Source organism: Microplitis demolitor, chromosome 5 (genome assembly GCF_026212275.2).
Source record: "Microplitis demolitor isolate Queensland-Clemson2020A chromosome 5, iyMicDemo2.1a, whole genome shotgun sequence".
NCBI classification, from domain to species: domain Eukaryota; kingdom Metazoa; phylum Arthropoda; class Insecta; order Hymenoptera; family Braconidae; genus Microplitis; species Microplitis demolitor.
In genome coordinates, this window is record NC_068549.1 from 14,364,194 (window position 1) to 14,378,359 (window position 14,166).

Consider the following 14,166-nt stretch of genomic DNA (forward strand, 5'->3'; position numbering starts at 1 on the left):
TTCCAGTGGCGCCCTTAAAAAGGTAATTTAAGGACGACCAGAGTAACAGCATAGCCCTGTTATAATATATATATATATATATATATATATATATATATATATATATATATATTAGTTTCAATTAAAGAAATGATTTAAGAACTGAGAGAATTATGAAAATATTATTACAGTTTAGAGACATGTTCACGATTTATTGTTAATATTATTTTATAAAATAATTATAAGAAATATGTTTCGTTATTGAACGAATTGTCGATTAATTGACGTCAATAAGAGACCCATGTACGTCAGTTTTACTAGTTTTATTAAAGAAAATGTTCTCGAATATCGGTTTTATAATTTATTGTTCTGGTTTACTGAATATTAGTTGATTGTTATTTAGCTCTAGTTATTAATTAATTTATTTATAATGTATCGATACTCATCATTTAGATGTCAATTTACTTGTAACAGGGTAATTTTCAACCTTGCCAAATTTGGCCCCTTTGTTAATTGATCTTAATAAGGGCGCCACTGGAAGATAAGACTCGGCCTTCCAGAACCGGAGATGTTAAATTTAGAAAATTCAGGGTCGTTGAATTTTACAAGAGTGAGAAAGGATGAGGAATTAAATTTATTACACAATATTTTTATTAATATAATTAACAATTTTATTTATCACAAAACAATTTTACCCACCGGGTTTTACTTCACTTATAATTATTTTATTGACTAACGGCGTCCACCGGACTTTATTACATTGATTAATTTGTCCCCTGGCCTTTATGAATTAAAATATTTGATTGGCCACTGGCCTGATCCCCTGGATCTATTTAAAAGTGAGTCCCTTGGGCTTATACAATTTTGGCAAAATGCCTGATCCCCTGGATCTTAATAAATTTTGTCCCCTGGACTTTATTTATAATGGCCACCGGCCTGATCCCCTGGATCTATTTATTTCAAAATAATTAATTAAAAATTCCCCTGGAATCATTTTATATCGCACACACACACACGTTTTATTTAATCAATTTACTTATTTGTCCATTGGACTGAATTTATATTCGTAATTTTTAATTTATCATTTACTGATTATACCAATTTTGTTTTACTTTCTATGTTTTAACCCGGAAGATTTTATTGCCACGAGAAAGTTTTGAAAATCCAGTTTTCCAGTATCAAGTAAAAATAGAAGTTCGGGCACGTGAAAACTGACGCCAACGACTGACGCTATCTCTCTCAACTTCGCGCGCCTCTATCTATCTCTCTCTAATTCGTGTCTTCCTTTCTTCGCGTTCAATTTCAAATTTTCTTTCACAATTTTACTAATTTACTGACATCATGATTTACTAAAAATTAAATAATTAATTATAAAATTTCTTATCATTTTTCACAGCACTTAATTACAGAGTAAAATTTTCAGTTTCATTAATTCTTATGTATAATTTTATATTAATTTTCTTATTGATTAATATCGATTAGATTATGATATAACAATGACTTAAAACTATTCTAATTTCTGGTTCCACGCCGAGAAATTTTTCCCCAATCTTAGTAAATGATAATTCAAAATTCTGGCCTCTTTGCCGAGAATTTTATCCGACGGACCGCGTAACTAATTAATAAAAGAATTCTGGCTTCTGTCGAGACTTCTCTTATTCCTTATAAATAACCTCGGAAATGGCGACTGCCCACGAATAATAACTTAAATTTTAATTAACGTTAATTATTTATAAATTATGGCGACTGCTGACAATTTATTTACCTCGATACACTCGCTGTTGTTCTCAATATCTCGTGGTGTTCTCTCTCTCTCTCTCCGTCCTCCCGCCGATTTCCTGTCCCAGGTTATTACTTTTCTCCCAACTCTCCAAATTTATTTAACGATCCAATCTGCGAAAATTTAATACAAATTAGCGATATGTAAATTAGTGTATCGGCATCCGGCCGGATACACAATTAATTATCTTTCTCAGTGCTGTAGCTGCTGGAAGGTTCCACTTTAACCTCTCCAGTCCTAGTATATTTACCTGTTTTCCAACACGCTGTCCTTCAACCAGTTAGATCGTCGGTCCGTTCGGCTTATGGAGGGTAGAGGTAAGGAGCACTCTCTCTGTATATTAGAAGTGTCCATAAAGTCATGTGAAATTATGGTGGCGCTGCTGTAAGCTGATGACGGTATTTGAACGAAAGCGCTTAAAACTGTTAGAGTAGGACAGAATGAAACGAAGAAAGATATATATCCGGTCCGTAAACGCGCGACTTTCAAAAACTTAGTTATAAAATTTTGAAATGCCGAGATAATAAAATAATTTCTTACATTGAGTAAATTTATAACAATAATTTAAAAAATTTCAGAATTCTTTTGAATAATGAAATATAAAATACCATTAATAATATAACCAATAAATGATAAAAATAAAAATTTTTTTAGTGAAGGGTTGTATAATAACGAATAATTAAATTAAAAATTGAGTAAATAAATATATTTAAAAAAATAGAACATTTTAACATAATAATTAATTCTCAACAATTATTAAATACTGCTTATATAATGAGTCTTACAAAAGTAATAAATACATTTAAAACTTAATTGCTCAGTCTTCGTAGTTTCGATAGTTAAAACATGATTGAAACAATTAAACATTAAAATAAAACAGATAATTTTCAAAAATAAATATTTTGTATTAGTTTAAATAAACTTAAAGATAAATTAACAAATAAAATATTGTTTCCATGGAGGCAAAAACCTAAAATCAGATTAAATTAAATCTGATATATTTTCTCCCGTCATGGTACTACTAAATTTATTCCTTGATTTCGTTAAATGAAAAATTTTTGTACAATTTGTTGATCGATAATATAACTTAAAAAGTAATACTGTAAATCTATGTATAAGGTGATCTTGTGGCATACAATTTAATGCTGTTTTGTACAATTGGGTCCCCAGTTTTCATTGTATATGTTTAATTTCATTTTCTTATGCACTCCTGATCGAAAATTCCGGTATAGTTTCGTGGCAGTTAATACTATTTATACGACAATTTACTTGCTGGAAAAATTAGATAGTTCTATATAAAATCTTAATTTACTAATTCATCTTAATTATTTGGTAATTCCATCGTCATATTTTCCGATTCTTTTAACCAGACGGAAAAGTGCTGTATAAAGTATACCTCAAGCAACGTTTGATAAAAAATAAAAGAAAAGAAAATAGAATAAATGCATATAATGAAATCTGAATAAATATTAATGAAAATAGTAAGTTGAAATTAAAACTCACCGTTGTCTTCAAACGTTTACATTGCTTGATAACATTTACAGTGCGTCGTTTACGTGCAACCGATTTTTGCAACTTAATACCCGTACTATCGCAGCTCTGCAATCGGCTTCGGAGAACTCTGCAAGATTTACATCTTGGATTTATTTGGTTCCTTCGATAAGCTTCATCACCGATGACTACACGTTTGCATTCATTAGAGTACTTGAAATATTAAGTTAAAAATAAAAAAACAATCAAATGACATTTCGCATTTGTTTTCTCAAATTATTATAGTATTTCCAAATTATACATCTACGTTACCTTTGTTTCTCTATTTGCGTGCCAACGCACAATGGCCATTTTTCCACAGATTTTAAATAATCAAATATTTCATCAGGTGAAGATAATTTATCATTTAAATTGACTTTTTCAAAATTTGTAAAAATAACCTGTAAAATATTAATTAATTTGAATAATTAATTGAGTGAAATAATTCAATGTAATGAAAAAAGCATGTATATTTACCGAAATAGAGAAATCCTCATTTAAAGCTATATGATTTTGGATCTACATTCGCACAGGATCAATTCGAACAAACTCCATATCGTCAGATTTTTCAGCGTAAGTCCAATGCTGGGGTAGTAATGTTAAATTTTTTCTGAAATACGAAATTGGTTTTTCAATTTGCGGTATTTGTTCTGGTTGCTGTTGCTCGGATTGCAGTTGCTCTTGTTCGGGTTGCAATTGCTCTTGTTCCGACTGCTGTTGCTCTTGATTTAGTTGTTGCTGATCTTGTTGCTGCAGTTGAGGATTGAGCTGCAACTGATGTTCGATCGTTGGTACTGCGTCTTCTGTAAGATCTTTTCTGCTTAAATGATGTAAGTGAACATCATTTTCGATGACAATCTTGGAATACATTTTTATATCTTTTTCCTTGAAGTGAAATTGACAAATGTAATCGGATGCTTTCAACGCTATACCCAAAGATTTGGTCCAATGTTGTAACCTTGCTGAGGTCTAAACATTAATGCAAAAATATTAGTAATGATTAATATATTTGAATTCATTAATTATATACATTCATGCAAAACCTATATTACTAGTATCTTTTTTAATAAAAAATTCTAATGTGAACTATAATTTCATATATACATACTTTTGCTTGAAAAAAAGACATAGAACACGATGTTTCTTTCACTACTTTTTTATTTTTCCGGCCACTTGGGCAACTTTTCACAGTACAAGCTCTCACCATAGTGTTTAAGAATATAAGTCTTTAATAAAAATATGTTTTATAAATAATTTAAATTGTTCTTGAAAATATTTAGAAACAGTACTTTAAAAAAAAATCACAATTTTTCAGGTTATATTTCACCGTGTTTATTCTCACTTGACTCTGTTTTCAATTGCATACTCATATACATTATTTTTATATAATACTCTATTCAGTACAACTACTTCTGTACTTTACTATTTCCCTTTGGCATACTTCACTTCAGCAATAATCGCCAAATTCACATAGAATCATCAGTGATCATCAGCGCCTTTTTAGTTGGTTTTGGAACTATAATCTAACAGCTTATCATGGACACTTTTGAAAGTGAAGCCCCATATGAGAGAGTGCTCCTTACCTCTACCCTCCATAGGTACGGCTGTATCCCGAATCACCCCGAACACTCACTAATATATCTTCTTCCGCGACCCTTTGGCAATTTTCGTGAGTTTTCCCACTCTCATTAACTTTTAATTGGGGTAGGAGGACGAGCTCCAAAATTGGCGCTTCCGGGAACCAGTCGATAATCGAGATTTTGGGGTTAATCGATTTTTAGTAATTAATCAACCGCGGGAAATTCAATGAAAATTTAAATTTGAATTTATTAATTTTACCCCGTTACATACTTTTTGTTAAGATTAATTTTATTATCAGTAGATTTTAGTATTTTGTTATAGAGAAGAATTATATGTACGATGCTACAGTATTTTGCTAATTGTTAAATAGAGATTTGAGATTATTGATTGTTTAATAAAAATTGCAAATTCACTAATAATCTACATGAATTTGGAATGATGTAACCTGGACCACTCCCTCTCTCCATAAACCTACACACTGAGCAACACCATGGCATACTGTAACTCTGTTTTTAGTTTTCCAGTCTTTGTTTTTGGTTTTGCTTACAAGTTCTGAGCATTTTGTTTTCGTTTTAGTTTTTTATGCGTGGTTTTTTGGTGATAATTCCACAGATCAAAAATTATCCAGTTTTATTTATGCGTTGTTTTGAGATAGTTCCACAGATCACAAATTTATCTAATTATTAACATTTACTGGTTTGGTGATTCCAGTAATAAAAATTACCTGGCGCCCTGTTATTATTGAGACTGGAGGCTAAAGGCAGAGAACGAAGTTGTAGCGCAAAGTTTAGCGTATTAATATACCTTAGATTTTAGCGTTATAATATATATATATATATATATATATTGTGACGTTATTTTTCGTATGGGGGTCAAATCAAAGTGAACGTCACAAACACCAACTGATTTTACTGTATTTATGAGCACGGTAATTCAAGACTTAGAATTTAGCGTACAGATATTAACGATTTTGATACAGATTTTTGATTTAAGTTATAGTTTAAGAATTAAATATGGAGTTACGTTTAGCTACAGTTATGGCTTTTGTTAAGAAAAATTATAGTAAAGATTTAGAATCAGAATCATGGAAATTGAATATGGAATATGGTTTGAGATTTAAAGCTTGAGATAATGATAAAGTTTGAGTTTTAGTTTACTGTTTTGAAATTTTGAGTATGTGGAGAAGTCAGTGTTACCGGGGAGCAGGACTTGAATTAGTACCCGGTATCATTTGATGAAAGAACCTAGTTCTATCCCTATGAGACTTCTTGGTAGATTGCAGAGGTCTAGCTGAAATGCTAGTGCTCCAGTATATAATAAATCTGATGGATGCAGATTGGGATCAGTTTTTGAGTTTTGGTTTGGCAGGCCTCAACAGTAATATTGTGACCGTTGCTGTTGTGGAAGCCGTTTGGTCATTTTTAATTGTTTTTGTCTGACAGGCCTCAGAGGACAAGCCATGACCACTTGTACCGCTGAGGAAGTCATAGGTCACTTAGTTTAAGTTTTACAATCCCAGCTGAAGTCTGTTCCAGGAGAGCAACTACCAGGGATATCTATACTCAAAGTCAGGTTTAGTGAGTACGTTTGGTGAGGGATAAGCCTCCAGTTACCGACATAGTAGAGTTTGGAAATTGATTTATGGATTTAGAATATAGAGGTCAGTTATTGATATTGATAAGATTTAGTTTGAGGTTTTGGATAGTGGTGATTGAGAAAAAAGAAGTCGAAGAGAGACCTTCGAAGAGGACGGACGTGAGCATTCAGCTCTGGTCGCTCGAAGCGAGCAGACGTGTCCAGAAATGGCGTTACAGTTCATGGCATTGCGGAAAGCTACAGATTAAGATTATTGTTACAGAAGTATTATTTACAACAGTGTGAGATGTTACTTGATATTTTATTCAGCCGTAATCAGGTATGAAATAATTATTATAATTATCAATAATTAATTGAGTTCGAGTCAGAGTCTTGAGATATTATGCTGTTTTGATTAAAGAAAATATTTAAGAACTGAGAGAATTATGAGAATATTGTTACAGTTAGAGTCGTGTTCCCGATTTATTGTTAATATTATTTTATAAAATAATTATAAGAAATATGTTTAATTACTAAACCAATTGTCGTTTAATTGACGTCAATATTAGACCCATGTACGTTAGTTTTACTGGTTTTGTTAAAGAGAATGTTCTAGAATATCAGTTTTTATAATTTATTGTTCTAGGTTACTGAATATTAGTTGATTGTTAATTAGCTCTAGTAATTAATTAATTGATTTTTAATGTATCGATACATATCCTTTAGATGTCAATTTACCTTTTTGTTAAGATTAACTTCATTATTATTAGATTCAGTATTTTGTTATAAAGAAGAATTGTTTGTACGAAGCTACAGTATTTTGTTAATTGTTAAATGGAGATCTGAGATTATTTGTTGTTTAATAAAAATTGCAAATTCACTGATAATATACATGAATTTGGAATGATGTAACCCGGACCACTCCCTCTCTCCATAAACCTACACACTGAGCGACACCATGGCATACCGTAACTCTGTTGTTGTTTTTTCCAGTCTCTGTTTTTGTTTTTGCTTATAAGTCCTGAGCACTTTGTTAAGTTTTAGTTATAGTTTTTTTTATTTAGTTGCGTGGTTTTGGTGATAATTTCACAGATCACAAATTATCCAGTTTTATTTATGCGTGGTTTTGAGATAGTTCCACAGATCAAAAATTTATCTATTTCTTAAGATTCACTGGTTTGGTGATTCCAGTGATAAAAATTACCTGGCGCCCTGTTAGTATTGAGACTGGAGTTTAAAGATAGAGAACGAAGTTTGTAGCGCAAAGATCTTGGCGTATTAACGTATGCTTGAATTTCTGTTTTATAATAAATATATATATATATATATATATATATATATATATTTCCCCCGAGCACCTCACCCACTGTGATTTGGCTTGAATAATTAGAGTTGCATAGCTTGGGGATACTAGAACAGCTATCAGGGGATGAACAAGCGGATAATTGCTTGTTGGAAGCCCGAAAGAAACAAGTGCAGGAAGCCCTTTACATAGAGTATGGGAAGAACTTGCACCCCACCACTAATCCTACGCAAGCATTTTGACCAAAGCTGGGAGTTTGGTACCACGGGGGCTTTTCCAAGCCTACTGTGACCAGAATCTCTCTATTTCCTGATATGGGAGCAGTGTTTGGCTCAAAAGAGGTTGGACTCCTGGTGGCTGTGGTTAGATACCACGCGCCATGAGGGTTTTTGATTATACCTCCGGTTAACGTCCACTCTTGGTCGATTTTCAACGAAGAGTGTCGTATGGGTGGTAAATGGGGACACTCCGCAACGCGTGTATGCCCGAAAGGGCGAGAAAACGGCCTCCGGTCGGCGGAGGTGGACTTAAGTCCCGTTATATTAATTAATTAATGCATATATATATTTGCGCTTGCGTATTAGGCCTGTTAATAATGGGGTCAATGGAATGTCAATAATCGGGTTTACGATTTTTATGCCCCGTCAATAATACCCGCACATATTAGTTTCATACTGATATATTTACTATTATATATGATAATAATTTAGTTAATTAATTGGAACATGTAATAAAAATCATCGATTGAAGTATCACACGCAAAATGAATAAATTTTATTACTTCGAAATATTATAAAAATAATTAATTGCTCGTCGACTCTCATATAGTGTCAATAATGGGGGCTTTTACCTTACCACCTGGTATATTTATAGCTGTGAAAAAGTGAATAGTTTCTGTTTAAGATTTAGGGAGTTGACTCCTTCTAGCTATTTGAAAATTAAAAAAGAAAAAGTTTCCAAATACTACTAAAGGATATTCAATATAACGAACTGTTAATCAGTATGCAAGAAGTTTATTTAATCTGTTATATTTTTCTCGATAAATTTCAAAATTGTGAACTTAACTCGACAGTCACATTATTATTCAGTTATCTGAATTTTTGACAGTAATTTTTTCGATAGCACAGTTAAAATTAAATATTTTTTGCAATACGCAATTCACGTTTATTTAAATAATGATAATTTTGCGATCAAAGTAAAAAAATCAAATAAATTACTATAAGTTTAACTTCAACCTTTAATAACTATTAAACCAGTAAATTTATCAAAAAATCATTAGCGACTTTTTTTATAGAGCGTTTAAATTCCTACAAAAATACGTACCTTTGCATTTCATCTTTGTATATTAACTTGCTTAGGAGAAAAAAAATTGAATCCCAAATGCGCAAAACCCCATGTTATTCAAATGGGAAATGTATTGTCTTTGCGACACGGTTTTATATGAATATTAAGGGCTTATATGGATCTGATAATTCTTTTTAGGTCATAAACGAAAAATTCAGAGGACTCTGCGAAAAAAGAATCAAGTTAAAATTAGTAAGTAATTTAATGCCTTGTGATCTCAAAACTACTCTGAAACCACTCTGGAATCAGAGTTAGAACCCTCATTAAAAAAAAACGATTTGAAAAAAAAAAAACTTTCAATACTTTTTAATGCTTTTGGATACTTTGAATACTTTTGAATCACCCTTCTTATGGACATTTAACATTGCAAATCATTTCGAATCGTTTCTTTTAATCAGAGTATGGAACCATATTGTTTTCAGAGTGGTTTTGTGCTCTTTTTAGGATTTTTTAAAAAATCTAGGTACTGTATTTTTCCTCATGGTCGATTTTTCAAGGAATTTGTCATAACCTATCATAATTGGTTGTGTAGAGTTCAAAAATACCATTTACAAAAAAAATTTCTATATATATATATATATATATATATATATATATATATATATACTAGACTGTTTCAAATTAGGGGTCTATTTTTATTTTTTTGATGAACATTAAAAAATCGAAAGGGTATCTTAAATTATGGTGACAGTTAAAATTTGAGCTCTTAAAATTGATATTTACAGGTGGCTTTCGATAATTTTCGATTTTTCATTTAGTAACACGGTAAAAAATACATAACTTCCGAAAAAATCAAGATGCAAAAAACCTCTCTCCAAACATTTTTTAGCAAATTTACTGATCTACAAAAAAGGTCTTTTATGATTTTTGCATAAATTCAACCATTGTAACGGGTAAAACTTGGGTAAATTTCGCTTGTCAATTAAGAGTTATTAATTACTTAATAATTTGAAAAAAATGAACCATCAAGAACCAGAAAAGATAAATCAGTAAATAGATAAACAATATCTGAATGCAAGGGAATAGCCAATATAATTCCAGAAAACAAAATTAGAAAAATTTACAAAACTACCCCTTTTTGTTCAGTTTAGCTCGCCGGAGTCCAGGGTTAAAACAAAAGGGGTTTCAAAAGACAGACATTATTAAATATAACACTTTAAATTTTATTCAAATCACCACCTTTACATAGGCTTCGAGCCCTTATTCTACTACCAATTATTTACGCACGGTTTAAATCACGGTTTATTATAAATTTTAAATATGTACACACGGTTACGCGGTCAATTCCCACACACACACACCAACTTACGCGGACTAGTAATGCGGGTCTACCCCCTCCCGGATGCTTCAGGGGTGTCTGGTCGACTTCCCCGTCGGCCCTGCCCGAGTTCCCCTTCTCTGAGGGTAAGCGGATGGTCTCCGTCTAACCCCCACCTACACGGCTAGCTTTACCACCCCTTGGCAGAAGGCCTCAGAGTGGGGACCCTTAAATCTCCCCGAGAATAAAAAAAATTCGCTTACCTTGGTCCGGACGGACTCGGGGTAGTCGAAGTTCCAGATGTTGTCCAGGGAATGGTCTTCCTCTAGAGAACGTCTCGGGAGACTAAGTTGCCCAATACGGGCTTTAACGAGCGCTTTTATTACTTGAGCCATCCGTCACACATACGGAAAAGGATAAATTTCATCGCCCTCTAGCGTTGCTTTCTAAAGCGTAGCGATCGAGAAAATATTCTAAGTCCAACCGTCAAAAATCAAAGGAAGCAGAAAACAACGATGAAATATTATTCAAGAGATTGAATTTCTTCTAATTTTTGTGATTTAATATCAGTGAGAATTGAAAAAATATAATTTAACGAAATATAAAAATGGTTTGAAAGGAAAAGGAATGTGTTTAAGACTTTGAGTAAACATCTAATACGGAGAAGTTAGCCTTACGGCTTACGCACTCGCGAGCGAACGGAGAGAGAATGAAAGAATACGCGATTAAAATACTAAGTTAAATTAAACTCTCTCACATTATTTTTCATATTTTGTCTTATTTTATATTCCTTTCAATCTCTTGAATCTTTTAAAAGATTCATATGGAATTATTTTTCACATTTTTTTCCTTCTCCTTTAAATTTACTGGCTCGGGACTTAGAATATTTTCACTCGGCGCGTATTTATATTACCATTCTATACACTCGTACCAATGTAATATGACACAAAATCTTAGTAATAATATGACACAGCCATAGTAAATAAATCCACTATAGTTATAGCAATAGTTTAAGTATATTAATAGAAATAATAGTAAATAATAGTTATAATACCAATATTTAAGTAGATTACAATAAACAAGTAGTAATTAAGTAACGTAGTTATTTAGTCATAGTTAATAAGAGATATAGTTTTTTTTAAGTACAAGTAGTAAGTAGGATACCATAGTTTAGGTTTAGTCATAAGTAATAATAATAATAGTAATACTAGTTATAAATCATAGTCATAAGTAAAAATCAGTAATTAATAATAGTCAAAAAGAAAATCACAATAGTAATTAGTCAAATAGTAATAAGAAAATCATAGTAGTATAAGTCACTAGTAATAAGAGTAGAAACAAAACAAAACTTGGTCCGCATAAACGGGTCCACCATCACACCATTCACAAGATATCCGATGTCAAAGTTTGATAGAATTCAAAGAACTTGTTTTTGCTCGTTCTGAATTTTATATCACGTCAACTAATGAGAATTCAGAAATTCTCAATATTGTTTTTTTATAAGAAATTGAATGTTCTACAAAAAAAGTCTCTTATCATTTTTTTATAAATCCATCTGTTCAAAAGTTATTGGAGCTTGAAGTCAAGTTAGAGTAAATTTAGAGATCTTTTCACTCTTCCGGTGAAACTATCGGACTAATCATAAAATATCATTGAATCTTTTTTGAAGGCAATTTTATTTCCTACAAATTATCTCTGATAAATTTTTTTTGAATTCGGCATTCTCTTCTAGTTATTTCCATTTTAATGTCGATCTCTTAAAATCGATCTGAACACTTTTTTTAGGAGCTTGGCATTAAAATGGAAATAACTAGAAGAGAATGCAGAATTTAAAAAAAAATTATCAGAGGTAATTTGTAAGAAATAAAATTGCCTACAAAAAAGATTCTACCATTTTATGATTAATCCGATAGTTTCACCGTAAAAGTAAAAAGATCTCCAACTTTACTTCGAGCTCTAATAACTTTCGAACAGATGGATTTATCAAAAAATGATAGGAGACTTTTTTTGTAGAGCATTCAATTTTCTATAAAAAAACTATGTCGAAAATTTCTGAATTCTCATTAGTTGATATGGTATAAAATTCAGAACGAGCAAAAACAAGTTTTTCGAATTTTATTAAACTTTGACGTCGGATATCTTGTGAATGGTTGAATTTATGTAAAAATCATATAAGACCTTTTTTGTAGATCAGTAAATTTGCTACAAAATGTTTGAGGAGAGGTTTTTTGTATCTTGATTTTTTCGGAAGTTATGTATTTTTTACCATGTTACTAAATGAAAAATCGAAAATTATTAATAACCACCTCTAAATATTAATATTAAGAGCTCAAATTTTAACTGTCACCATATTTTAAGATACCCTTTCAATTTTTCAATGTTCATCAAAAAAATAAAAGTAGTCCCCTAATTTTAAACAGTCTCATATATATATATATATATATATATATATATATATATATATATATATATATATATATATATATATGTGGCGTTGCTACAGTAACTACGATCGATTAATTTCGGCAATTTACGCCGAACATCGATTTTTCTTTATTCCGTCTCTACCTCATTCGTAGAGACACAATAAGTTATACCGCTGGACTGCGTACACGCATCCAAACATTCTTCTTTTGTAATCTTAAATTTTACTGTGTTAAATACGTTGGTTAAATAAAACGTTTATTTAACATAATTAGTTGGTTTAAATATTTTATTTTATTATATTTAATTTTTACCTTTAACCGCTAAATTGGTGACCCCGACGTGATCTCTTATTAAGGCAAGCGTCGAACACGTGCGTTACATAGTTTATAAAATTAATCGGCGAGGCCGTGATTTATAAAATTAATCGGCGAGGCCGTGATTTTTTTTTATATTCATAGTTAATTTTGTGTGAATTTGATTGTGAGTTAATTTGTGCAGTGATTTTTCTATCATTGTGCAGTTTTTTTTATCTTTTATCACCGCTGATGCATTGCTGGGCATCTTATAGACGTTATGCCTCATCAGTGTTAATTCGAGGGACCTTTAGTGCGAATCAAATAGTTACAAAATTTTTCGCGCGCTGTGATAAAAAAATTGTAATTAATTTTTCGTGCAGTGTCGCGTATAATTTTCGTTCCGTTGCCAGAAATATCATAGAGGATTAAGGCGATACACCAGCTGCACATTCCTGAGCCGTGCGTCATCGAAAATCTTTCCGTAGCACAGTACTGAATTACAGACATTGTTGACGGGTGAAGTCGGACTCTGAAATCGACAGCGACAAGAAAATAAAATCCGAGTCATCAGACGAAGACACATTCAAATCTCAATTATCGGGATCGTCGTCGTTTGAGTCGATAAAAACAAATATGGCCGTGAATATTCAAGCACCACATTTTAGTATGGAAAACCCGAAATTATGGTTTGCACAGGTCAAAGCGCAAGTTTCAACGCACCAGGTAACAATAGAGCGTGCCAAATTTGACCTGGTGATTCCCTTGCTTGACACTCGCGTCGCCGCAGAAGTCGAGCAGTTAATTCTTCGATCTCCTACGACAACTCCTTACAACGATCTCAAGATCGCACTGATAAAATGCTTCACGAGATCCAAAGAAGCGCGAATGACTCAGCTCCTCCTCAGAGAGAGACTTGGCGATCGGAATTCTTCGCAATATTTTCGGGATCTGCATACACTAGTAAAGTGCCTTTGTGATGGCATCACTGGTTTATTGACACCCGGAAATTCTCACACAGCATCGGCAGAAACAAATATGAAAGCAGTCGATGGTAATTCTGCGTATATGGAATTATTACGAGAATTTGCCTATA

The 14,166-nt window shown here is 32.0% G+C and overlaps 2 protein-coding genes across 2 annotated transcripts; both read right to left on the reverse strand.

Annotated features, from left to right (window-relative positions):
* Window positions 1–2,703: 2,703 nt before the first annotated feature.
* LOC128667802 (uncharacterized) lies at window positions 2,704–3,842 on the reverse strand. The gene is made up of 4 exons (XM_053739428.1): window positions 3,767–3,842; window positions 3,563–3,690; window positions 3,263–3,463; window positions 2,704–3,031 (listed from the first exon to the last, which is right to left on the reverse strand). The coding sequence occupies exons 2-4, from the start codon at window positions 3,599–3,601 to the stop codon at window positions 2,960–2,962; spliced, it is 312 nt and encodes a 103-aa protein (XP_053595403.1). The 5' UTR covers window positions 3,602–3,690; window positions 3,767–3,842; the 3' UTR covers window positions 2,704–2,959.
* Window positions 3,809–4,713, reverse strand: LOC103574396 (putative uncharacterized protein DDB_G0271606). The gene is made up of 2 exons (XM_008553837.2): window positions 4,398–4,713; window positions 3,809–4,258 (listed from the first exon to the last, which is right to left on the reverse strand). Exons 1-2 carry the CDS (start codon window positions 4,494–4,496, stop codon window positions 3,809–3,811), a joined length of 549 nt encoding a protein of 182 aa, XP_008552059.2. The 5' UTR covers window positions 4,497–4,713.
* Window positions 4,714–14,166: the final 9,453 nt, after the last annotated feature.